The 27581-nt window shown below is 37.2% G+C and overlaps 3 protein-coding genes across 22 annotated transcripts in view; 2 read left to right on the top strand and 1 right to left on the bottom strand.

Moving 5' to 3' along the window:
- LOC113683152 (uncharacterized) overlaps positions 1-27581 on the bottom strand; it is a 230415-nt gene that overhangs the window by 83454 nt on the left and 119380 nt on the right. The window contains exons 1-2 of one of the 18 annotated variants that reach the window (XM_089204689.1): positions 2579-2699; positions 625-705 (exon numbers count right to left, since the gene is read on the bottom strand). The exons of 16 other annotated variants lie outside the window; for them this stretch is intronic. In XM_089204689.1, coding sequence (XP_089060815.1) covers positions 625-695 — 71 coding nt within the window. In that variant the 5' untranslated portion in view covers positions 696-705; positions 2579-2699. Of the gene's footprint in view, positions 1-624; positions 706-2578; positions 2725-27581 lie in introns of those variants that run through there. One more of the 18 variants, XR_016186245.1, reaches the window with a different exon arrangement.
- On the top strand, positions 6743-10270 carry LOC149051938 (uncharacterized). The gene is made up of 2 exons (XM_089204561.1): positions 6743-7728; positions 8679-10270. Exons 1-2 carry the CDS (start codon positions 7609-7611, stop codon positions 8916-8918), a joined length of 360 nt encoding a protein of 119 aa, XP_089060687.1. The 5' UTR covers positions 6743-7608; the 3' UTR covers positions 8919-10270.
- Positions 9405-26934, top strand: LOC149051937 (uncharacterized). 3 transcript variants are annotated; one of them, XM_089197963.1, is made up of 12 exons: positions 9405-9511; positions 16452-17118; positions 18237-18691; positions 19229-19949; positions 20551-20659; positions 21160-21409; positions 21908-22711; positions 23024-24257; positions 24449-24544; positions 25242-25498; positions 26095-26362; positions 26694-26934. In XM_089197963.1, the coding sequence occupies exons 2-12, from the start codon at positions 16467-16469 to the stop codon at positions 26696-26698; spliced, it is 4851 nt and encodes a 1616-aa protein (XP_089054089.1). In that variant the 5' UTR covers positions 9405-9511; positions 16452-16466; the 3' UTR covers positions 26699-26934. The 3 variants fall into 3 exon arrangements, with proteins under 3 accessions (XP_089054089.1, XP_089054011.1, XP_089054131.1); XM_089197885.1 differs by lacking the exon at positions 9405-9511 and adding an exon at positions 10854-10983; XM_089198005.1 differs by lacking the exon at positions 9405-9511 and adding an exon at positions 10870-10983 and having other exon boundaries at positions 18237-18658.

The raw sequence follows: 27581 nt of genomic DNA, 5'->3' as shown, positions 1-27581 counted from the left end.
TGGTATGTGATTGACTTAAGTATTAGCACTATCTAATCAAGCAATTAGAGACAAAAACAGCAATTTGGTTTCTTGTATTTTGCAGTGGCCTAAGTTGGTTTCTGTCTTTGTTTCTCTCTGTTCTTCATATTTTACAAACTCTTAATTACAACACCACACATTACACTTACAATACTTCAGCTACCTTACTTTTACAATAAATTATTCATAATCAATAAATGCCATTATAATCCAACGCATATATTTGCTTGTCTGCAATTGGTCTAAACCCATCACATGACAGAATATCCTCTACCTAAAAACTGGGGGATGTCCAAGGATATACCTCAAGAGATATTTCCCAATTTCCAAACCTTACATGTACATCCAATATGGAAAACTCTGTGTTAAGGATTTAATTCAGGATGAAAAGCATTGTGTGGTTGTTATAGAAGAGGTTACATGTTACTTTTGTTCATAAAATCATTTCAGAGAACACTGAAATGTGAACCTCCCACACTATAAACAGTAAGCTGTTCATAAACATTTTTCCCATGTGTTGAAAAGTATTTAAAAGATAATAAACATAATAGCCTCCATTTGGCATGGCAAGAGGGAAGCTGTAATATAATTTACAAACCAAACCTCTCAGACATAAGCATTCTTTTCTCTAACAAAAGCCATGGGTTGTCAAAGGCTACCAATTGGGTTGTCATCCATTATATACTGCCCAAAAGAAAATCAGAATTGTAGGCAAGGGGGAAAATTAGAGAGGGGAACTGCATGATGTCTGAGACTTACTACTAATCATTGGTTTAAAAAGATAAATAAAAGAGAAAAAAAAGGAAAATTTTGTGGTTAGTGGGAATCTCAGACTCAGAGGTGCTTGTGATGGCCAAAATTACTTGTAATGGTACAAAAAGAAACACTTTTTTACCTTCTATTTCCCATGAGTGACCAAGACAGAATTTCTCCTTACAATGTCATTACAATATCAAGCAGACAAGTGATGAGAATAAAGAAAAATATTAATTAGGGGATTATTAGTTGATCCTCTACCAAATTCTCCAAATTAACATCACAAGAACTATATGGCAGACAGGAAGGAGAATTACTACTGAGATCTTAAGAGTTAAAGGATTAATATCCTTCCAAACAAAATAAAAAAAGTGAAGAATCAAAGCAAGGTGAATAATCAAAGTGGTTGCTAAAATAAAACTACAAATAAAAAGTTTTTTCAAAAATAAACAAACAAGAAAACAAAATAAAGGAGAACGAAAGACACAAACAAATGTTGTACAAGATCCTGATTAAAGACAATAGAGAACCATTTAATGCCATTCAGAAAAATGATCCAGCAAAGTTAAACTGTAAATCAGAATGAATAAAATTTACAGTAAAGAACTTATATGAATGATATAAACATAGGTAAATTGAGCAAAAAAAGTAACAGAAAATTGAAGAAAGTAACAGACTTGAAAACAAAAGAACTCAATGAAAATGCAATGGAAAGAAAATGTAAACGAATTGTCAGTGTGATTTGTGGCAACAACAGTACTTTTCATTTATTTCTTACAGCTTCCTTCTTTTCTTTGACCCTTCAAACATTAGGAGTGACCAGTATCTAATTTCTCATTACATAAATCACCCCTAAATCACACATCAAGGTCATGAGAATAAAGGAAATGATCATCAATGAAAGAAGCTTTTGATCAGTAACCAAATTCTCCTTGTCAGCACCTTAGGAATCATATAAAGAACAGTAAGGAGAATATGCATACTGATGTTAGGGTGTAAAGGGTTAAGTAAGTCATATTAGGAGGCAAAATTGTATCCTTTCCCAAATTTGAAACTCAGAAGAAGACACTTATTGAAGAGTTAAGTTACTCTCTGTAATCCTAAAGTGCAGTGGCAAAGAAATCTTCCCAGAGATCACACCACCTTAGTGCTTTGACAACTGACATGTGGCTGATCTTCAACAATACTTTTTCAAACCTTTATCACACTGATCATTTGCTAAGCTGTCATCAAAAAGAAATATGTCTTTCACTAAAACTTTGCTTATTTCCTTTTAGTGGTGAACCAAAGAATCTATTCTACACTTGATTAATTTAATCATAAGTTGCACTTTGCTGGAAAGTAAATCGAAATACAACAGAGCAAAACAAGGCAAAAAACGATAACAAAAGAAACCTGAAGATAATTTTGTTCTGAAAAATTCATTTTAAGCCGCAACTATGTGTAATCGCTATTTTGCCGCGGAGAAAAACAAACGTAACTCCTTAGCATTATTTAAGCTTAATTAAAAATAAACAAACCAAACCTTATGTGCCTTCCATGCAATTTTTATTCTAGGTTTCAAATAACTTTCCGATTGGGTAATTTGTCACGGCTAAGATTAATACGAGCAATGCTTACATAAATAAATGTGAGTATACACTAGATGAGTCCCTAGCTACAAACCTTATCAACTACATGTACCGGCATTTCATAACCAAGTCTTACATGTTGAACCTGACTTTGTTAAAACGAACTTACTTGTGTTAACTACAAGTGCTACTTAGGCGTACTGAACACAATGTGTCGCTTAAAATCTCACCTCTGTTTTACATTCCACAAGAGGCTTCGTCAAGCCCGAGATTCTTCATTAATCATTTTCGTTTGAGCTCATTATTTCAGATGCACTGTCGTCTTGCTTTATCCGCCATTCTTACAAGCGCACTATGCATCCTGGGTACTAATTGGCTACAAAGTGGAAATGAACTGGGCTAAAACCGGAATTCCCGGATCCATCGTCTCAAATTTTATACGTTTTTGTATCCGCAATTAAAAAAAACACCGACATTGGTAAACAACGATTTGAGCGCTGTAGGCCTCTTCAGTGTTTATCCGATTACGTTTTGTTGTTCCTCAAGGATTATAGACCTAATTCGTTTCTAGACTGGTGAAACTCGTCTGGACTTTATTTGGATTTTTTCCGAACGATTACGATCGCCATGTGTGTGCGACAGAGAAAGAGATTGCTCCCAAGACCGAAAAATGACGGTGCCGATTGCGTAGGAGAAACGAGACGTACCTCGGGTTGCGACGTAATATTCCCCTTGGCATGGAGTGTAGTCGAATACAAGATTCGTTCGTAACGGCTTTACAATCAGGCTTATGGTTATTATTATTTTTTTTTTTTTGTTCCCGGTTCTTGTTTATTTATGTTGATCTCAAACTTTTCTTTTGCCTTTCACTTGTTTTGTGTCTAATTCTGGTTTTGTTCTTCGCTTGCTTTTGGTTTACAGTGTGTTTCTTGGTTTTGTCTCTCACTTTAACGTTTAACAATTTCTGCTACAACAACGGAAGCTGAAGACACCATAGCTGTACCGCGTAACTGTTTGTAGTGTTTACCTTTGTGCTGAAAGTAAGTTGACGTTAAGCTGCAACGATTCAGTAAGTCTATAGTGTGTTCGATAGCGGTAGTGGCTCGGCTCGATACAGACTAATAAAAGGAGGTAACCAAGATTCTTTTTTTACATCTCTGGGTTCAAATGAAGGGTGGGAGATATCAATTCAAATAAACTTTTGAGTTTAGCTAGAAATTTAGTGCAATTGAGTGCGCTATTTTGACCAATCATAGCACACGTACTAACTGACCGATATTATGAGGGGTATTCATTCTAGCATTTCTATGGCACACAATCTGAAAAAAGCGGTAAAACTGATCTAGAGCCGTGAATCTTTTCCATCGACGAGAAGCCATTTTTCAGACATCTCAAATTGGAAAAATTACTCAGCCACTCAATAAAAAGTTATGTCAATGAAATCGTCACCGACTGACTTCGAAATGAATCCGCTCTCACCATCCGTGGCTTCATGAGGTGTAATTTAAGGGAGTTGCTGTAGAGAGGGAGGGGAGGGTGATTCTGGGTGGTGTACGACTGACTTCCTTTAAGATAGAAAATGATAATTAATTGGGATGATAAAACTAATCTGCCAAATTTTTGTTCAGGCCATCACAATGCGACATGTCATGTCTGGATTTCATTTTGTGCTTGCAGATTTTTCAGACTTGAATACCGTGGTACAGCACACACTGAATAATCCAGTCCACGCAAGGTTCATCCGCTTTTATCCTGTCACTTTTGCTTATTTCCCTTGTATGAGGGTGAGGTGTTTGCGCAGTGAATACAGAATCATCTCGAGTGATTATTTTTTCTCGAAAAAATTACCGTTTTCAGGAGCTATGAAATACATTTTCTTCACCTTCCTTGGTTCATTAGCGAGAAGTTAAGTCTTGGGTGCTTATTAGAGGAGTAAGTCTTGCTTTTTAGAAGCGAGGTTGCCAATTTAACAAAAACCCTTCGTGGCCCACACGGTAACGTGTCATCTCAGACTGTTGTGTCTGTTTAAATGCTTAATACGGCCTTGAAAACCTCCAGTAAGTCTCAGAATTATACGGATATGACTCTCTTAACCTGCTGAGTTGTTGAACTACGCGAGAAACTTTGGAAACGCAGCCAAGGAAGGATTAGAGAGGACAAACCATTGGGCAGCCTACTATAGTCTCGGTATGCTGTGCTCGAACGTACTATGATCCTGTCAGCCATATCAGTAATTTAACCATTACCACCTGTACCGATGGCACCACCGTGAAAGCGTACAGAAGATGAGGGACTAGGGGCAAACATTTGGTGCTGCAGTGCGTCAGCGTTCTATCAGACAGGAGAGCTGGAACTCTCTCATCGTACCTCTATCAGAGAGAAATTCAGCCGGGTGAGCCGGTCAGCCTAGAACGTTCTGAACTCGAGAGGAAGATGGGATGTCAGAGTACGATTCCCCAAGCAGTGATGAAGAATCGGCCGACAAGGAGACCGCATATGATGTTGACGAGATTCCATCTTTAGAACGAGAGGCGAATTTTCTCCTCAGAAGAGTTTCTCGCCTCAGAAGAAGTATTCTCTTCAACAGCAGTTAATTTTTCTTTATTTTACTTCTTATGGAACTATGGGATTGCCGTCACCTTTTGTTTTTTATGCTTTTGTTGACATTGCCATTCGTTTCTTTAATACTGACCTGTCTTTACTAATACGCTTTTCCGTGATCGAAGTTAAACAGAAGGAAGTCTTGACTGTGACTAGCGTACGTTATTCATGCAAAACTTCTAAAACTTCTAAAACGAACAGTAACACCGTTTTAGTGAAAAAAAACTTACGCCTGACGTGAGCAAAGATTTCAACGGATCAATACTGGTTGAGAAAATCATCACTCACCGAAAAGGCCCAATGACTGAAAATATATGAAAATCATATATACCGGTATGTGAACTGCCGTTGAAGAAATGATTATGAAAGTGATCCTAGCAGTTATGAACACTACTCAAATAGCAGTAAAAATAAGACCTGAGAAAAATTCAGGCCCCTGCGGGATTAGAATCCATCACCTTTGCGATACCGGTGCAGCGTTCTACACGCTGAGCTGGTCATTCTCTTGGTTTTAAGTAAACCCTCTAAATGGTGAGTAAATGACTGCAAATATATGATATGAACTGCGGTTGAAGAAACAAATATGAAAGCGATCCTTGCAGTTAAGAATATCACTTAAGAGCGCTTGTCTGTAAAAATCAGACAAATTCTAAATTTCGCGGCAAGTGTGAAAAATTCGATTTCTTTCTTATTTTAATATTAGATAGGCTAGACTATAACTAAAATCACTGGATATTTTTTGCGACAAAATATCTTTTTATTTCAGAGAAAAATACAAATAACAAAATTCCGTTAAAATCGTCATTTTTAGCAGCAAATTATTGCACAAGTTTGAGGGCTTCGCATTCAAAAACGAATCACAATCTCGTCTTTTCAACACTCAAATCTTCTTTTTTAACCTCATAAGACCTCACCAAACGATTTTTGTAAGCACTGCGTTCCTCTTTGCGTGTAAAATAATTTAATTTCGAAAGCATACATTTCTCTTCAGTAAAAGTACTTTGTGAGTAAAGTTAATTTTCAGCATGTGCTAAACCTTCAAATGGATTAAGCTTTGGGCGGTAGAATAACGAAAAGATGTTCTCAATATTATTGTAAAAATTTCTTTGGGTAAATGATTGAGAGCGATACGAAAGCTTTTCAAAGTCCGTTAAAATGCAGTTATTTGACCTTTCGCGGTCAACATTCCAGTTGCGAGTCACACACATACTTTAATATGATTCAACTCATGTGAGGCCGGAAAATGTACATGGGTAGACATTTCCAAATGTTCTAACCTAATTGGCTGTAGAAGAAAAATCCAAAGACCATTTTACTGTGGTTATCTTGTCGCTCGTCGTATTTATAACATCCGATGAAACTGCCTGTCAATCTGCGAACTGTCACCAACCTTCGTTGTAAAACTTTTGACATCTTTCTGCACTGCGTTGTTCGGTTTGTGGTGCAGTAGATCTGAGCGATGCTTTTAAAAGTGGCACTACACATATGTTGCAGTCAGCGTAGTTTTGTATACGGAGAGTCGTCACGCAATGCAAATCATGCAATGGAAAGTTATTTTTTAGGGGGTAGGGGAAGGGGAAAGTAAAAAGACGTCACTCTGCTGCTAGCTTCTTTATTGTGGTGAACATCAAAATCTCTTCATGTAAGTCGCGGAGATCGGGCCTTTGGCCAATACTCGTTGAAAAGCTAAATTCAGTACCTGCTAAAAATAGTAAGCCTAAGTAAACAAAACCTGGTTTATGATAATTACACGATGCCTTTTCTTCGCTCAGAGGCGGGGCTTCGGACTTTGTTTTTCACAAAGACACTAACTTACACCGTCAACTTTGTTGCATAAAAAATGGAAGGTTGTTGTTCGTTCAAGTCGCTTATTGGCGGGGTTTGTGGTTACAACACTAGAGATCGAATGTGTGAAACGGAAATTGTTCCTTTACTTTCATGCACCAAGATATATCGCAAGTCATGAGTTGGCTTTCAAATTTACCGGTCCTGACGATGAGATCGACCTTATTTTTTGCCGAGCGCATATATGTCAGCCCCTCTGTAGTTTAAGGTTTTAAACGGAAGTTGGTCTGTTAACAGTGGTTAATAGTACCACTCCCTTATGCAAGCCCCACCCATTGGCCACGGAACATAGCACCCCAGCCTCACATAAGCCACACATCCCCACCACTGCGTTTTGTAACATGGTACAAATGTACAAAAGGTTCTCTTTCATGCTATTAGGGTATTCCTTGCAATTTTAGTGTAAAGAAAAACACCCCTAATAGGTACGACAGGCACAGAGCGCCAAAAAAAACAAGAATAATTCCCTGCAATAAATAAATGTATTTTACTGTTTGTCACCAGACAAAGATGACACTATTACAAAAATGTTTACGGAATAAAATATTTTTTAGGTTCCAAGAGTTCAATTCTGATAGTGCTTAATTATATGGAGTTTTGCCCTACACCTATCCCCTAAAGTTCCTGTCACCGGTATTGCGTGACAACCCAAATACTCAAAGGCGTACATGTTTGTAGTCAACTCAGTTTAGCATTGAATTAGACTGTCAGATGTAATCTTTTAGTGCATTGTAAACTGAGCAATACTCGCAGTCAACTGAACCGTTGAATAAGATGCCACAGTGAAGAAAGATATCGAACGTTTGACAACAAGATGGTATTCGACAGGGTTGGTGGTTTCATCGGACGTTATCATTTATACAGACCTAAAACGACGAACGACAAGATAATCACTCTAAAATGGTCTCTGGTTCGGTCTTCTGTGGCAAATGAGGTTAGAGCATTTGGAAATATCTTTCTATGTACATTTTTCGGCCTCCTATGGGTTGAAACATATTAAAATATGTGTGACTCGCGACTGGAATGTTGACTGCAAAAGGTCAAATAACTGCATTTTAACGGACTTTGAAAAACTTTTGTACCGTTCTCAATCATTTACCCAAACAAATTTGTACGGTTATATTGAGAAAATCTTGTCGAAATTCAACCACTAAAAGCTTAATCCATTTGAAGGTTGAGCACATGGTGAAAATTAATTTTATTCACGACGTATTTTTACTGAAGAGAAATGCATGCTTTCGAAATTAAATTATTTTAAGCGTAAAGAAGAGCGCAATGTTTACGAAAATCATTTTGTGAGGTCTTATGAGATCGAGAAAGAAGATTTGAGTGTTTAAAAGACGAGATAGTGATTCGTTTTTGCACGCGAAGCCTTCAAACTCGTGCAGTAATTTGCTGCTAAAAATGACGATTTTAACGGAATTTCGTCATTTGTATTTTTCTCGGAAATAAAAAGATAATTTGCTAAAAAATGTGTCCAGGGATTTAAGTTATAGCCTAGCCTATCTAACATTTAAATAAGAGAGAAATCGAATTTTCCACCCTTGCCGCGATATGTTTGATTTTTACAGACAAGCGCTCTTAAATAGTAGGCCCTTTTAAGTTGAGGTATTGGACTCAGAAAAAAAATTATGAACGGGATCGGGATTCGCCGGTATAAACCATCGGGATTACGGGATTGAGAGGAAATTTTAGTCGGGATCGCGGTATTGAAGAAACCTATTGGAGAACCTCTTTTCTTGTGTACGTAGAAAACCTCGAAATAGATAACTCGCTAAAATGGGTTCTCTCCAACGTAGTAAGCGGTCAGATAACAGGCAATGCACTGTGGAAGTAAGGTGAGGTATTTTTTGTGAGAATTTGACCTATTTTTTTATTCCCTAGAGTGGTCGTAAATATTCCCATACAGACTCTTACAATTTCGCCATGACGGTTATTTCGCAAGATGATCATCTCACAGCTGGAGCTTGGGCTGCCTGTGTCCGACCCAGACTATATTTGTACACTGTTCTAATCGCGGGAGATAAAGATGCCCTGAGGCATGCTATAGCTTTATCAGACTTAGTCCACTTGGCTGCTTCGCTTTCTTTCGATGTATCATACCAATTTTGCATTATGCAGTAATCGATCAAATCTTCGATGTAGGTTTCCAGGTCGTGCTTGGTTCAAACCGGTTCAAACCGGAGAGAACTTGGTAAAATTTCCGCACAGCCTTATACTATTGTAAAACAAATTTGTTTTCCCAATGGCAATGTATTGTTTTAGTCATTGTTTTCTCTATTCAAGAACTGAATACATAATGAAGTATGGGGCTGTGCGGAAACTTTACCAAGAACTTGGCTGGTTGGTCGCTATATACAAATATCCGTTGAGAAATAATCAACCAGAACCGCTGCAACCATGTTACTTGCTCAGTTCCATGTTAAAACTGACAACTTTTATTCATTACGAAATCATTATGATTTATACAAAGAGCGGTATTGGTGCTTATACTAATTGCATGGGTGTGCGTGCTGTGCGAGTGCGATGGTGACAATTACATAGCGCAACTTTTTAATCATTCATTGTTTATGCGTCATGCTCTTTTCGGCATGGTAACTCCATTTAAACGGGCCCTTAATTAAGGAGTGTCCATACCGAGCTAAACTGTCTGTTTGTCAACCATCTGTAGTTCATTTCTGTTTGTCAGCTGCAGTTGTTGTTAACACTGTTGAGAGGTAAGAATTCTGTTCAATGTAGATAAGAATTTAGCTCACTTGTAAAGTGTAGCCTCGCTAGACTCCTGCAACGCGAACAAAGATAATTCAGCTAAGAACTCACACTCTCCGCTCGATCGAACTGAAGTCATTTGCCCTGAAGTGCTTCAGCCGTCATTTCTGTTAGTTCACTCAAACTCACTGATATCTTCAATATTCGCTGGTTTCTCTTTGTATTCTAAGTTTTTGGGTTTTTGATCTATTACAACTGTAGCGACGCCCGTCAAATGCTGAGCACAAAGACTCAAAACGATTATGATAACGTTAAACAAAGGTGCGTTCAGTCGGCGTTCTGCAACAGACGGGTTAAAGTTAAACACTCTCAGCAACAGGGAAAAAGAAATCAGTGATTGTAAGTTAAGATGGCCTTAACGGGAAGTTTTGAAAGAAGATTCTCTTTGGAATGGAAAGAATAAAGCAACAAACTGTTTAATTTATGACCGTGCTGATGTCTATCAGCTCTGATCGTTAATCATTTTGTCTGGTAGTTATTCAAAGTCGATTAGTTTCTCAGTTTTCACGTTAAGCAATGGAAGTGTTTGAACTGATGACAAAATACTCGCTTAATTCCATGGATTGTACCTAATTTCATCTGACAGAAGTTAGAAACGAACTCAAAACCTCTTAAATCTGTAAATTAACCAAATTAATGCTTGACTGATTTGATCTAAATTAAATGCAGGTATGTCAGGTGTTTGATAAAATAAATTAAACTTGCTCGCTATCTGCCTCCGTGATTGACAAGAGGGTCCCTTATACTTTTTACGCGAAGCATGATTAGGCGATTTTTTTTCTCTCGTGGATCGTGATTTGATTTTTTCCCAATTCGTGAATCGTGATTCGTCCACTTGTCTGCTTCACTTTCTTTCAAAATATTGTACCAATTTTGCATTTAACAGTAATCTATCATATCTTTGATGTAGGTATCCAGGTCGTGCTTTTCTTCTCCCGTTGTTTTGAATTCTGGAAACGATGTGTTCGAAGTCGTCTTGGTTTAAACCGGAGAGAACTAGGCCAGTAGATCGCTATATGCAAATATCCGTTGAGAAATAATTAACCAGAACCGCTGCCACCATGTTACTTGCTCAATTCCATGTTAGAACTTACAACTTTTATTCATTACGAAATCTTTATAACTTATACAAAGTGCGATGTTCGTGCTTATGCTAATCGTATTAGGTGTGCGCGCTGTGCGAGTGCGATGGTGACAATTACATAGTGCAACTTTTTGCATAATCAGTCATAATTTATGCGTTATGCTCTTTTCGGCATGGTAACCTCATTTAAAACAGACCCTTAGTCGCGTGACGTTTCAGAAGCCTGAAGTATTTTGTGGAAGTTAATTGAGGAGTGTCCATACCGATCCGAGATTGTCTACAGTCCTTATTTGATTGCTGTTTGTTTGCTGCACTTGTTAGTTTCTTTGCTAAGAGGTAAGAATTATGTTCAGTATAGATGAGAATTTAGCTCACTTGTAAAGTGTAGCCTCGCTAGACTCCTGCAACGCGAACATAGATAATCCAGCTAAGAACTAACACTCTCCGCTCGATCGAACTGAAGTCATTTCCCTTGAAGTGCTTCAGTCGTCATTTCTGTCAGTTCACTCAAACTCTCTGATATCCTCAGTATTCACTGGTTTCCCTTTGTATTTAAAGTTATGGGTTTTTGATATATTACAACTTTTGCGACGCCCGTCGAATGCCGAGCACAAACACAAAACGATTTTGATAAAGTAAAACAAAGACGTTCAGTCGGCCTTCCGCAACAGACTGGTTTAAGTGAATCACTCTCAGCAATAGGGAAAAGGAAATCAGTGATTGTAAGTTAAGATGGCTTTAACGGGAAGTTTTGAAAGAAGATTCTCGTTGGAATGGAAAGAATAAAGCAACAAACTGTTTATGACCGTGCTGATGTCTATCAGCTCTGATCGTTAATCATTTTGTCTGGTAGTTATTCAAAGTCGACTAGTTTCTCAGTTTTTCACGTTAAGCAATGGAAGTGTTTGAACTGATGACAAAATACTCGCTTAATTCCATGGATTGTACCTAATTTCATCTGACAGAAGTTAGAAACGAACTCAAAACCTCTTAAATCTGTAAATTAACCAAATTAATGGTTGATTGATTTGATTCAAGTACAGGTATGTCAGGTGTTTGATAAAATAAATTTAACTTGCTCGCTATCTGCCTCCGTGATTGACAAGAGGGTTCCCTAGACTTTTTACGCGAAGCATGCTTGGGCAATTTTTTTCCTCGTGGATCGTGATTTGATTTTTTCCTTATTCTTAAATCGTGATTCGTCCACTTGGCTGCTTCACCTTCTTCGATGTTTCGTACCAATTCTACACTACGCAGTAATCTATCAAATCTTCGATGCAGGTTTCCAGGTGTGCTTTTCATCTCCCGTTGTTATGAATTCTGGAAATGGTGTGTTCGAAGTCATCTTGGTTTAAACCGGAGAAAACTTGGCTTGTAGATCGCTATATGCAAATATCCGTTGAGAAATAATCAACCAGAACCGCTTCCACCATGTTACTTGCTTAGGTCCATGTTAAGACTGATAACTTTTATTCATTACGAAATCATTATAATGTATACAGAGTGCGGTGCTTGTGCTTATGCCAATTGCATAGTTGTGCGTGCTGTGCGAGTGCGAAGGTGACAAATAAATAGTGCAACTTTTTGCATAATCAGTCATAATTTATGCGTTATGCTCTTTTCGGCATGGTAACTCCATATAAACAGCCCCTTAGTCGCGTGACGTTTCAGAAGCCTGAAGTATTTTGTGCAAGTTAATTAAGGAGTGTCCCTACTGATCCGAGCAGTTAGATTGTCTACAATCCGTATTTGATTGCTATTTGTTCTCTGCACTTGTTATTTGCTCTGCTAAGAGGTAAAAACTATGTTCAATATAGATAAGAAGTTAGCTCATTTGTAAAGTGTAGCCTCACTAGATTCCTGCAAATCGAACATAGATAATTTAGCTAAGAACTGACACTCTCCGCTCGATCGAACTGAAGTCATTTCCCTTGAAGTGCTTCAGCCGTCATTTCTGTCAGTTCACTCACTCTCTGATATCTTCAATATTCGCTGGTTTCCCTTTGTATTTAAAGTTATGGGTTTTTGATATATTACAACTTTAGGGACGCCTGTCAAATGCAAAGCACAAAGACCAAACGATTTTGATAAAGTAAAACAAAGGCGCGTTCAGTCGGCCTTCTGTATGAGACGAGTTAAAGTTACACACTCTCAGCAACAGGGAAAAGGAAAACAGTGATTGTGAGTAAAGATGGCCTTAACGGAAAGTTTTGATAGAAGATTCTCATAAGAATGGAAAGAGTTAGGGGACAAACTATTTCTGCTAGTGCTGACGTCAATCAGCTCCGATCGTTAATCGTTCTGTCTGGTAGTTGTTCAACGTCGATTAGTTTTCACTTTTTCACGTTAAGCAATGGAAGTGTTTGAACTGATGACAAAATACTCGCTTACTTCCATGAATTTTACTTGATTTTATCTGGCAGAAGTTAGAAACGAACTCAAAACCTCTTAAATCTTTTAAGTAACCAAATTAATACATGATCTAAATGCAGGTATGTTAGGTATTTGATGAAATAAATAAAACTTGCTCGCTGTCTGCTTCCGTGATTGACAAGAGGACCCCTACACTTTTTACGTGAAACATGCTTGGGCGAGTTTTTTTCCTCGTGGATCGTGATCTGAACTTTTCCTTATTCCTGAATCGTGATTAGAGATAATAAGATTTTTTCATGTTCGCGTGAAGCAATTTTTTTTATTTAAACGTGACTCGTGTGTGAACAACTGAATTAAACGTGACTCGTGAACCATTTTGTTTTCCGTGATGAATTCCCGGCTTTTTAATTGTTTTGAAATGAATTGTTCAAGAATGGTTGTGGTTAAGTTTTGACCTGGGTTTGAACAGAACATGAACTTTATATGGATCAATAAAAGTCATAAACCAGACCTCTAATGGTCCTTGAACAAATAATGTAAGACATTCTGTCATCATTTGTTATTTAAACTCGTCAAGACTAGGAAAATTGAAAATTTAGTTAGGGAATTTGGCTTTTTACTTTCATGTGAAATGTCTCAAATGCGTGAGCGTGAAAAAACTTTGATATCATTCGTGATGTGTGAAAAGGCCATATATTTTTATGTGACTGAGTTTTACAAATGGGTATGGCTGGGGAAACTCTGACAGTGAAAAGATACATGCAATTCAAATTCTTAGAAACCTTTGAGCTTAGTTGTTTGTGATTCATTAACAATCGTTCTCAGTAAGATGTATAAGTAACCACATCATACTTTTAATGTGCATTTCACGCCAAAAAAATTTCAATTCCAGTATTAAATGGCCAGTTGTCTCTTGTTTGCGAAAAGAACAAAAACTTTCCTGTACATATTCAATAATTTTGATCATTATACATAAGATTTACAATGAAAAAGCTGATTGGTCATGAGCATTCAATCAATATACAATAGTGTGTGAAGTTGACATGATAAAATGCAATATCTGAGGCTTATACTGCATTTATCTTCTCAAGATCAATGTCTGCCTAGTTTCCAAGACCTTACCGTTTAGTGTTCTCAACCTTTTGCAAACCTAGAGAGATGCTCAAAATAGCTGAATACCTTTAAAAAATTTGTAATAAACAATTATTCAATTCAGTTTTTGATATCATGCTCAACCTCATTCAATAATCGCTCATTACTCTAGCATCAAGACCATGGATATACTATGGTCATCCATGTTCCTGCCATGGTTGTTCACAGGACTTCCTGTTGTCCAATTCGGTTTCTAATAATACTCTTGATTAACAAACCAGATGACTGTTATCAATTAATCACAATATAATAAAATCTGAGAAAGAAACTATAGACATCCATTATACATTTCATAAAAAAAAAAACAACAACAATTAACTAGGCAAAATGCAGGACAACAGTGTGCGCACATCACACATTCTGTCCCCTTCCACAGGCATGACATGATAATTGTCCCTTTAGTGGTCCCATAACACGGTCCAATTACAAGCATGACACATACACTGTACTATGGGTGCTCAAATTGGGCTGGAAATAACCAATCATGTTGAAGAATTTTGTTATAGTTTTGATTAACAGATGAAAAGTTATATTTTCAGATGAAAGTTTTTCCTCCTCAACATTTTTTAATTCTGATATTTGCAAATTATTGAGCCCTGAAAAGGAAGTAAGAATTTTTTTTATTGCACTGAGACAGGGTAGCCTATATTAAATATCCATGGTTTTTAAAATGGTTTTTTTTTTTTTGCAAGTCAACCTTGAGTTTTTTTTAACCATTACTTGTTTGTTTGAAAAAGCAACAAATGCATTCAGTGCACATTTGGGGACATGAATTATTTTGTTCTTAGGTAAACACTTTCATTCCCTTGACCCTTTCACTCCCAAGATCTCTTTAGTAATTCTTTCTTCTGTTTGCCATACCATTCTTATGATGTAAGTTTGGAGAATTTGGTGTTGGATCATCTAATAATCCTCTAACTGATATTTTCATTTGTTCATATCACTTACAATATCTGCTTGATGTTGTGTTAATATTTTGTAAGGAGAATTCCTGTATTGGTCACTCATGCAAGGTGAAGGGTTGAATAAATGTGTTATACATGAGTTTTGATGTTGGTTAATGATTGTGGTTGTAAAATTTTTAACTTGAATTCATTTTGCTGAAAATTAAATATTCAAGAAGCCAAGCACAATTTTTAAAGTTTTGGAGACAGTCCCTGATAGATTTGTTAATTAATGAAGGATCTTAATTTATTTTAAAGTCAACTCTCTGCTAATGGATACTCTTGTAGGTGGCCAGTTCTAATTATGGACACTTTATTTAATTCCTCATTTTTCTGCTTAGTAGCAATTGAGTTCTTTATCACTATCCTCAGTTAATCGATATAAACTTTTTCTTTTCACATTCCCTTCTTAGTTAAGCTTTTATTGATAGACATGAATAAGAAATTAAAACCAGTTTCTCTACTCTTTGTTATTTGTTTATTTAATCAACAACATTCAATACATAACATAATGAGTACAGCAACTATGGGTGATTTGGATGATATTCCATAAAAAACATGTCTTCAATTGAAAATTGTAACCTTAAAACCATCATGCTGCTAGACAAACTGCAAAAAAAAAACCAAACAAAATAAAGAGCTCTCATTCTGAGATTATCCAATCAGTCTTTATAAAATAACTAGGACCATATTCTGATGATTTCACTCTGTTAATTACTAGTGAAAATAGCTTACAGAGGATAAAATAAAACAACAGATCTGAAAATTAGCAACTTGTTCTGAATATCTACAGCTTAGAAATCATTCATGCTTTGGTTTATTTACAAATGTCTTAGGTTATCACATGAAAACAAAACCGACCATAGATTTGCCCTAATTATTTCTTTCCTGTTGGATATTAATTTTGAAATGGAAGTTGTAATTCGTATGTTTTTGGAAAAACAGCTTGGAAAACTCAGTGTATTTAAATTCAAATATCTTTCTTGTTCATAATTGCCTTTTCGTTAACATCTATAACTCAAGCAATTGTTTATGAACACAAAAATTATACAATTAGATTTAAGTTGAAATGTTTCTGATGAAAATAAATAACTCAAGAGCCTTTACGCATAAGCATCCAGTCCTTTACTCAAAATGTTTAAAAGAACACTGAAGGGTGGATGGTTTCCAAAGATAATGTATTACGAGGAATAAATCATTACCTTGGTTCAGTAGATGTTAAATTATAAACCTCATTCTTGCCATTTTTGGTTCGATTGTTATTATAAATGCCACAAGAAAGTTAGTTCAAGTTACTCACCTTTAATGCTAACTTGTTTTTTTTCGTTCTGGCAGTTACATTACTAAGACATGGATTCCCATATTTCTAAAGAAAAGCTGAGAAGTAAGATTGTAACAAATTATATGGGAAGAAAGGAATTAAAACTGTCACGGTTGGAATTGCTTGAATTGCCTGAAGCAGTACTGGAATTAACTGAGTTGGAGGAACTTGACCTGTCACGGAATAAACTTAAAACAATACCTGAAAATGTTGGAAAACTAAATAATATTACGGTACTTAATGTAACAGAAAACCAGCTGTCCATATTCCCAGCAAGTTTGACACAGCTGAAGAAACTCGAAGGGCTGAACATCTCACATAACAAACTAACCACCATCTCTGATGCTATTGGTGAGATGGTGGCACTGGAGAGACTGGATCTGAGTTACAACCGTTTGACTGTGTTAAATCCAGCTACAACACAGCTGAAGAAACTCAAATGGCTGGACATCTCACATAACAAACTAACCACCATCCCTGATGCTATTGGTGAGATGGTGGAACTGTGGGGACTGGAACTGAGTTACAATCAGTTGACTGTGTTAAATCCAGGCATAAAACAGCTGAAAAAACTCCAATTGTTGGATGTGAATGGGAATCCTTTAACATTTGAAGGAATGAGAAGTGTTACGGAGCTAGAAAATAGAAATATAAGTGTCCCAGTATATTCAGATCTCCGAGGTGAGTAAAGAAATTTCTGTTCACATTACTATTGTGACATGTGCATTTCCTAAATTGGTTCTAATAATTGACTTGCAAATGGTTATTCTGCTTGTTACTGATTATTACAGGTAGCTGGCGATAGTTAGACTGCAAATACTGTCTCAGTTATTGTATCGTTTAACAAAGTTGGCATCACTTGAGAAATACATGACATTTGTAACGGAAGTTTTTGTTCTGTATTGAAAAGCTTTATTTTAACAATTTGGCTGACATTGAAATTTAAGTTCATCAATAAGGAAATATGATTTGATGTGGAATCAAGAGAGTAAATGTTGTTACAAATCATTCTATGCAGTTAGGAATTATTTTTTGAGTTTTGCTTTCCATTTGACTGGAATACAGGAAGGATAAAATGTATCCCAACTCATTTCACTGTTAGGAATTGTTGTTTTATTTTTGCTTTCTGTTTGATTCATTGAAAATGTTTTAAAAGTTGAACAACTTGTGGCTTATCAAACAAAATTTATAAACTAATATGATTTGTGAATTAAGTTACAGGAATAGAACTTGAATTTGTTATTAGCGTTGATGAAATTCTGATTGTTGTTTCCATATAATTTACACTAGTGATTTTTGTGCATTTTATTCTTTGACTTACAGTTGTTACCTTTTGGATATATGCGCTTTAATTCTTTCTCTTTCACAAACAATGAATTGGTTATTGACTCCTCACTACTTGGAAGAATTGATTTAAGTCATTGCCTCTTTCTTGTGTGATCAGTCACAAGTGCTTCTCATTATTAATGTTATGAAACATTGAGTCAAGTTTTGGTGTGCATGTTCACCAAACTCATCACTATATTTTATGAATTATTTTGATTGACTGTATAATTTTTATGTGAGAGTGGAATAAATGTGTTTTCCAAAGTCACTTATGCATTAATATCAGAAAAAAACCAATTTTGATGGTTTAGTTTTTATATACCAGCCTTTGACTCCAACATTATTGATGCTGAACATTTATACTAGTTAACTTGTACACTTTTACCTTTACTTTTTTTTTCAATTATTTTGTACAAATTTGTCAATGCACCAATTACTTTTTTCTTTGTGTTGTGAAAACTTTTTCTAATTAGTCAAAATAGCAGATCCATGTAACACACAGCTGGCTTATGAAATGGCTTTGAAAGATGGATATGTCACAGTTAACCGCAGTAGAATATTACTCATTGGTCAGGATCGAGCTGGGAAAACCAGTTTAAAGAAGAGTCTCCTAGGCCTTCCATTTGACTCTGAAGAACAGAGCACTAAGGGGATTGAAGTAAATCCTTCAAAGTGTGAAATTGATGTTGACGAAGCTGCAAGGAACTGGCAGTCCATTAGTGAGATTAAACCAGGGCTGTTGGAATGTTCTAAAGATGTGGCAAAGACTGTTGTGGAGAAAATTTTTATACAAGATAAAACTTCAGAAGAAGATTTGGAGAAAGATTCAGTCCACATTTCACCTGCAGATTTTGAAGTGGGATCTTTTGATGGTTACAAATATGGCAGAAAAGAGGTGATGTCAGAATTCCAAAAACATTCTTTACAAGTACGTTTAAGGCAGCTTTTTAAAGACAGTATAGTTTAAAATGCTTTATGTCAAAGAAAGATTATGTAAACCTTAAAGTGAAGCAAAAATTAAAATTTTTTGTTATCTTTTTAAATTGATTTTTTTTACTTTGCAATGGTCTTAGCCAAAAAGCAGGGAACTGCTCATAGTCTAAACAATAATTTCCCTCCCAGTGTAGTACTTTCATTTTATTTAATTTACATCAAACGTTGGCATAATTATTTTAGAAGTGTAATTAGTTTGCTGGCTAAACTGAATCACTGTGCTACTTAACTCTTTCACTCCCGGATCAAATTTGCCCTTCTCCTTACTATAAACCACACAATTTGCATAACAGTAGTTCAGAGAATTTATTATTGGATCAACTTATTATCCCCAAATTGTTATTCTTGTATATTCTCATCACTTATCTGGTTGATATTGTATTGATATTGTAAGGAGATATTCTGTCTTGGTCACTCACGGGAGTTAAAGGGTTAAAGTAATTAATTTCACCTTCTTTGATACTTTACTCAGGTTGAGGATAAAGGAGATAACCTGTCAGTAGATGCTATGCACAACACTAGCATTGAACAATCAATGGACTGCATCTCAGATGAGCCCAAGGTAATTATTGATGTTGCTCAACCCCCTGACACTGTGAAGCATGTTCATCAGTGGTTGGAGTATCTCCAAAGCAAAGACACAAAAAGTGGTTTATTCAAAGGAGAATCCTATCTTATGGACATCTGGGACTTTGCAGGGCAGCACCTGTACTATGCCAGCCATCCTATCTTCTTATCACAGCGCGCACTGTACATATTGGTGCACAATCTCAGCAAGCCTTTGGGTGCAAAAGCTGAGCCCTGCATGAGACAAGCGAGTAATGATGTGAAATTGGAAAACCCTAACAATGAAACAAACATGGAGAATTTGCTGTCATGGCTGGCTACAGTACACGGTGTTTCCCTGGCAACTGATGACCCAGATGATGGTGCACAACATAAGCTGCCCTACCTCCGTCCTCCAGTGTTTATTATTGGAACACATGCTGACAAACCAGTTGAAGACATAGCAGTAATAAAGAAACAAATACAGGAGAGAATTTCTGGTATGGAATATGAGAAGCATGTGGTCAGACCCTTATTCTGCATTGACAACACTCAGGGAAAAAACTTGATTGACAACAGTCAAGGACAAAACTTGATTAAGAAATTTTTCCAGAAGATTCTAAAGCAGAGAGAGAAACATAAAACAGGTAAGATATCTCATGTCATATTGTATCCTTAAAACAATGTGTTACTTGCAGTAATTGAGTTTTTTATAATTGCATACTAGCTCGTCTATGGGTCAATTCCAAGAACACTTAATTTGTGACCATTTCCTTTTAATCAAAGGCCCATTTGGTAGATGGTTGACAAGCATTGAGCATACAATAATTATTGTCTGACTCACATTTACATGTCATCCAGCAGTTCTGCTATGTGTCATTATAATTCTAAAAAGGTTGGTAGACCTTAGGATACCACCCTGGTTGAATGAGTTCAGGCTTATAAAGGAAGCTAGTTAGAGTTGTTGCAGTTGTTTTTTTCTTCATTAGCTGCACTCTTCTTAGCTTTCAGCTACTTTATGTACCAGCATCACTATACTGAGGCCTATAAATTTTTGCTGACAGATTCATTAATCTCAGAGTTTAAAATAAGGAACAGAAGATGATTTTGGGAAAAGGAGAATTATCTTCTGAGCTATGTTGTCAGCTACAGCATAAAATATCTGTTGTCACACATGTATGATACAAACTATTCTCATTGTAAGCACATGTTTCTGTATTACATTATGCTTTGAATTCATTTCCTAAGCATATACAGCTGAGGAAGAAGGAAAAGGAGATGGAATAGATGAATTGCAGAACAGAATCCTGGAAGTATTGAGGCAGGAGCCTTATATGGGGGAGAAAATACCTGTCAGGTAAACCAAAATATCTTTTTACCTGGCAAACCTCATTTCATGGACTTTGGGATTAATATTGTATTTAAACCATCATGAATAGTACTTTGAAGAGCAGTCAGTGTTTTCAGCATAACTGTATATGTATGTATGTGAAAACAAAAATAACTCACCTCCACTAGTTTGAAGTTATTGAAACCCTTAAAAACATCAGACTGTACAAATACACAGCAGTTATTTATGTGCAAACAAACAGAACTCTAATTCATGACATTGTGACAATACTATTTCTTTAAAAAGGTGTGAATGTCTGATGGATATTTGAGAAGGCACAGCTCTTTGAATGGAGAATGTTTGTGTGAAAAACATAACCATGTTTGAATTTTCCTAAAGTTTGGAGATAGCTAGACCAAGAAAATATATGAATTAACACTGGAAGACTACAAATTAATACATGTCTGACTGAAGTTAATACCCAATTTAAAACCCTAATACATTTTAATTATTCTGTTGCCTTCTAGATGGTTTTTGTTTGAAAAGGTGATTGAAGCTTTGCTGGCCAAACAGATTTATTACAGAAATCTGCAACAACTTGAGCACTATGCTAAGAAAGATTGTTTCATGAAAGATGCAAAAGAGTTTGAGGCCATGATCAGTTTTTATCATGGCCTTGGGATGATAATCAAGCACCGCAGTACAGTTGTACTTAAGGCTCAGTGGTTGATTGATCTGTTCAAACAGCTGATAACCATTCCACCTTTCAATGAACAGGTGAGAAAAAAAATTTCATTTTTGGAAAGCCTTACCTGCAAAATGGTCATTCATTTAGATCATTAGAAAATGAGCGTGACATTTTTTTAAATAAATAGGCAACTAATGCAACAGCTGTGATGCTTTGATCTTTACAACTGCTGAACCCAAGTTATTTTGTGTACATTTTGCAGCTTTTCAGGTCATAAATTGATTTAGCCTTTTTACTTTACAACAGACTTGCATTGACTTGCTACCATTCACAATCATTGTATTCACACGTGAATAGTTCTTTTTGCATGTGCTAATTGGCTTCTGCAGTGGTGAATAACAACTAATAGTCACCTCTGAGCAGCCCAAGATACAAAATTGCACATTAAGAGTGTAATTTCTGACCATTTTGGTTCACTGATTGAAATAAACTTTTCTAGTTTCTGTACATATACGTGGCGAACATTCAAAAGGAACATTTAGTGGACTTCTCTAATCTGGAATTGCTGTCATTTACATATTTTGTAGACTCCTTTATATGCTAAGTACTGGCAGGAACTTGAAGCAAGTGGCATCCTTAGCATGGAACATGTTGATCATGTGTTCTCCAGCTTTATCACGGGAGGAATCGTTAAGGCAGACATCCTTGATATGATGGAGCGATTTGGTTTGATTGCTAAGTTCTCAGCTTCCCCAACTGACGAGAAGTACTTTGTACCAGCTCAGTTGAAGTCATCGCCTGTAGAACTTTGTAACATGGAATTATCATTAACTGACCCTTGTCCATTGTATCTCCTCTTTGTCCATGGCTTTGTCCCTCATGGTCTTTTCTTGCAGCTTGTCTCCCGATGCATTCGTTGGTGTTCAGAGACATGGGCCACACATCAACCCACCCTGTACCAAAATGGAGCATGGTTCATTATTGGGAAAGATATTCATGATTTTGTCCTCATATGCAAAACAGGATTTGTGAAGGTAACCTTGAGACAAAGAAAAGCACAAAGTGATCAGGTTGAAGGACAGAACTCCGTCGAACTAGCAACTCTTGTTCGTGAATTTCTTGAAGAGACGCTAAAGCATCTGTCACAAGAAATGCCATACCTGAGAGGAATGAAGTATAGGCTGTGTGTTGCATGTCCTTACTGTCATCAAGGGGCAGAAGAAACACGTCGTGCATGCTCAGACCAAGTGAAAACCAGTTGTACACACAACGACTGCTTCCACCTCATTGATGCAAATGAAGGTCGACCAGACATCTGTAAGCGAAAACCTTGCAATAAGGTAGCACCAGTTTGTGAATTAAAGAAATGGTTCTCGAAAAGAAGAAGCCAGGTATAATTGATTATAGTGATTTTTCACCAAAAAGATTTCTGGCCTCAGTTTCATCTTTGCTTTGCTCCCCTAACTTACTTGATGTGAATATCAATTTAACTGTTATCAGTGTTAAGAAAGGGAGCCCTAATAGATTTTCTTCAGTTTTAAATACAAGTCAGCGAATTTGTAACAAGATGAAATTATTTTTGAATTTTATACTCTTTTGTTTTTCCTTGGTAAATTGTTGATCAATAAAAATTTTATATGACCACACCTCAAGTTTTTTTTAAATGTAATTGTCATAATCCTATATGACCTTTTTATCTTCAGGGTTTGTCCTCTTCAAATGTAGCTGCTAGATCACATGATGAAGCAAGTGAAATCAATCCAAAGAAGTCTACCACAGCATTGAAGGTAACTCTCCTTGGCAGTGAGTGGAGTTCGTCAATGGGAGGCTTGTCCACCATCAACAGACAGCTTGCCATTCTGTTGGCCAAACACTCTAAACTGGACGTCACTCTCCTTGTTCCACAGTCTGCCTGTTCTGAAGAAGAGAAGAGGATGGCATCAAGTCACAATGTTTCCATCCAGGAAGCCGAGAAACTTGCAGGCTTCAGTGATCCTCTTGAATGGTTGAGTTTCCCACCAAGAGACCTTGTCATTGACTTTGTGCTGGGTCATGGTGGAAAGCTTGGTAAGCAAGCCCAAATTATCAGAAAGTCTCACAGTTGCAAGTGGATTCAGGTGGTGCACACTTCACCGGAAGAACTAGGAATGTACAAAAACTATCCCATGGCCATTTCAAAAGGTGATGATAAGAGTACAACTGAAGTGGAGTTGTGTCAGTTGGCAGATGCTGTGGTAGCAGTTGGACCAAAGTTGACGAAGGCTTACTCTTCCCACCTGCGCTCATGCGAGAAGCACCAAGATATAATTCAACTGACGCCAAGCACGTTCAAAGAGTTTTCCGACGTAAAACAAGCTGCAGTTGATGTGGACATCTTTAAGGTTCTAACGTTTGGCCGGGGTGACCCAGAGGACTTCAGCTTGAAGGGCTACGATATCTCTGCTAGAGCAATAGTTGAACTGAAAGACAGGTCGTACCATCTGATTTTCGTGGGTGCACCTGACGGTAAACAGGATGAGGTTGCAAAGAATCTACTCAAGAGTGGAATTGATAAAAAGCAGCTGATCGTGAGGAAGTTCGTGCAAGAAAAAGAGGGATTGAAAAAATTATTTTGTGAAGTTGACATCTGCATCATGCCCTCCAGAACGGAGGGGTTTGGTTTGACGGCCTTAGAAGCGTTGTCTGCTGGTCTTCCCATTCTTGTCAGTGGCAACTCAGGATTTGGTGAAGCACTGTACACTGTACCATCAGGCAAATCATTTGTGGTGGAGTCTGAGGACCCTGAGGAGTGGGCAAAGGCAATTGCTGCTGTCCGACAGAAGGAAAGATCAGATCGACTTCGAGACATTCAACTACTAAGGAGTTCCTATGAAGAGAAGTTTAGCTGGGAGAAGCAGTGTGACAATCTCGTGGAGAAGATGTGGGACATAGTTCATGGTCAGAATGTTTTGAATTTCCTTCAAAAAGTATTTTAGGGGGCTACTCGGCTTTCGGTCTCTTATTAACTGTGACGGAAAGCATGAACCTTTCATATAAAAATAGATGTTGAACATGAATAGTAATCAATCGTTTTATCCTCATACTGTTTACTGTGTTGTTAAAATAAAAGCTTCTTTCCATCTTTTTAGCTTCTAAAAGACGAGACACAAGTTTCAGAGCTCGGGAGGTCGACGTTATTGACACGTCAACCAAACAACGAACAGTTGAATCATTACTGACTCCAAGTGAGTAAAAGTAAAAACTTAGCACGATGCTGTTTACTTCTGAGACATGTTTTCACTTATACCCCTGCACTCTTCAGTCACAAACGTAAGACGTGTACAAACAAATTTGATTTTCTTTTACCTCCTGAGCCGGACGGACAGCTTAGTGTTATTTATTTCTTTGACTCATTTAAAGTTTTCATCCAATTGGAAACTACCAGAAATTGTCTGAAACAAGGCCAGAAACAAGGAGACATGAGGAGCTCTTACTGTTCTTGTCAAAATCAGTTTACGTTCTATTCTCGATACGTTGTCTTTCGAAATAGTGTTGAAGTAATCACATATTCATACGGTAGAGGGAATACATCAGTCTATTTTTCAAGCCCGTTCTTTTTTTCCAGGATTTATTTTTCTAGTTACACAGATATGTCAGAGTGTAGACCTCGTCGTTAATTTTTCTTCTCTGCTTCTTCTCTCTTGATTATTTGTGTATTCATTCACTGGCAGAAATCGAACTTAAACAGTAACGCAATTGACAGCTACAGCTTCCTTCTTAAGGCTGAGTTGTTGGACAAGACAGCGGAAGTCTGGTGGTTGAAACTCTTCTCCATTTTACCCTAAACGTTTCTCTCACTAGATTGAGAATTGCTAGTTTCCAGCTGACGATTCTTTCGCTTTTTTACTGCAGTTAGATTAATAAAAACCTTGTGTTTTCTAGGTTCTCTTAACCGAACCATCCAGGAACTTCAGCAGATGCAACTGGATGCAAGCAAAATCAAGAGCAGAACAGATCTATCATTGGGGCTTCAGAATATTGCATCAGACAGGGGCTTCAGAATATCTGATAATCAAGGATCAGGAAATTGCATGTTCTATGCCTTGTCCGAACAACTGGAAATTGTTAAGGGAATCAAAATCCCACATGGCAAATTAAGACAAACCTTGGTTCAGTACCTCAGGAGTAACCCAAAACTTGTAAGTTGATGCTAGTATGTTTAACAGAGTATGTCACGTGATGTTATTGTTTAAGTATGATAAAGGTTAAGTGATAATACAGGCCACTTGGCCAACACCACCAGAGCCTATCCCAGTGTTCACAGCGTGAAGTGACTAGGAGTATTGTTAGTCCTTCTGCATGGAATAATGGTCTTTTTCAAGAGCTCTGAAACCAGCTTGTGACCCTGGTGGAAAGAAGAACTTGAGATATTTAACTGCATTATTTAAGAAGCCACACAGTGACGTTGGTGACAATTAAATTCATATGTTACTTAATGTGGTGTCCGGAGAAGCAGGCCACCACGGTTTTAGTCTTTTTAATATTTCCGTTTCAGAAGAATTTCCTTTAAACCTCCATTAGATGACAGAATTATGGTCATTCTCTTAATGATGGCTCTGTCTTGTTGTTTTCCTGCTGTTTGCAAAGCAGAAAATTTGTTACTATACAGTACATTGCCAATTAAAGGTCGTCTCGTACCATTCTGATAAAATTACTCCCTGACTCGTACTCCACGCGCTCAAGTTCCCATCAACAATCCTTTTAAGTTTCCTTCTTTAACTGATCTTTCTTACAGCCGGATGGAACAGATCTGTTTGACTTTGTCCATGGACATCAAACATGGACTGAATACCTAGTACACATGGAACAAGATGGCGCTTGGGGTGATCACGTGATTCTGTGTGCTGCAGCAAACTGCTTTGAAACGTGCATTCGTGTGGTCAGCAGTCTATCCCATAGCCATGATGTAATCATTACGCCACATTTTTCAGTTGACGAAAGCAAACCTCTTGTGCTGGGACATATTCATGAGGTGCACTATGTCAGCCTTCAACCCGTGCAAGGTACAGCTCATTACTTTACTCCAATTAACTGAAATTTCAGTTTTACAGTGATATTTGTGAGAGGGGCAGGTGGGCAGTCGCCCATATACTGATATTGATCCATATCTGTCGGTTAGAATCCTTAATATTATTTTTAATGTCGAGTTGACAACAGTCACCCTGTTTGTTGTTCGATCTAGTGCTTTTCTCCTTTAACACACATCATGAAGTTTATGGTTTTCATATTTCATTCTTCATCGCTGGCTCCCATCTCAATAATCAAACGCAATTCATGCACTCTATTGTTCTTCCTTGTCGTTTAACCACAGTGTTCTGATTATTGCGTTTGCAGGTTAGAGTGGCAGGCCCCCTACAGTCACTTTGATCGGCCCTTGTAAAGAGCCCGGCCTTACAGAGTGACTTCATAGGCATAGAGACTATTGATACAAATTGGAGAACTAGAGCTTTCTTCCGTCGATTTTTCCAATGTGAACTTTAAAATCCTAGATTTAATTAGAGTTTCCAACAATTTTTTCAACAGAATAAGAACAATAATAAGGCCCTGTAATAAAAATTTTATTTCTTGTAACAAATGGCTGATATATTGAAGAAAAGTAAAATGGTTTCCGTGTTTACATATCCTGATGTAAACACGCGGGAGGTTGGGAGAACACGAGATAAGCGTAGGAAACCACGACGCGAATCTTCAGAGTCTCGGTTTGCCCTATATCTGAGCTTATTTGAGTTGTTCTCTCAAAAGAGTTGGTCTCGGCGATTGAAAAAAACCTCGCAACACCCTCCATTCATCAAAACTAACTACTGATCTCGCACTCTGTTCAACACGCATAGAAAACGTACATGTCAAGAAGATTGACTTCAATTCCTGCACTCTATCTGAAACGATCAAATGAAATTACGAACGTCTACACAATGTGAAACACACTTACCTGCGTTAGACATGATTAACAGCTGATCAGAGAGAGGTAAAAGCGATAGATTTATGAAGACAAGGAACCTACGGAAATATTACCTCTTCATCAACATAACACACCTTGCTTCCTTGGGTTCACGACACGCTTAGTTTGTTCTGAAAATGTTTTACGTGCAAGCATACCGAGCTCCCGTGCCAAATTTTTCACGAGTACGTCTCTTTCCCAAGGTTTTGACAATAGTTTAAGCGCTCTGATGTTTCTCACCGAAATTTTTGAGAAAACGAAAGGTACCGACCTCGCGCTCGAAT

Source organism: Pocillopora damicornis, chromosome 1 (assembly GCF_964200805.1).
Source record: "Pocillopora damicornis chromosome 1, jaPocDami1.2, whole genome shotgun sequence".
Taxonomy (NCBI): Eukaryota; Metazoa; Cnidaria; class Anthozoa; order Scleractinia; family Pocilloporidae; genus Pocillopora; species Pocillopora damicornis.
This window is presented reverse-complemented; position numbering and strand designations above follow the sequence as displayed.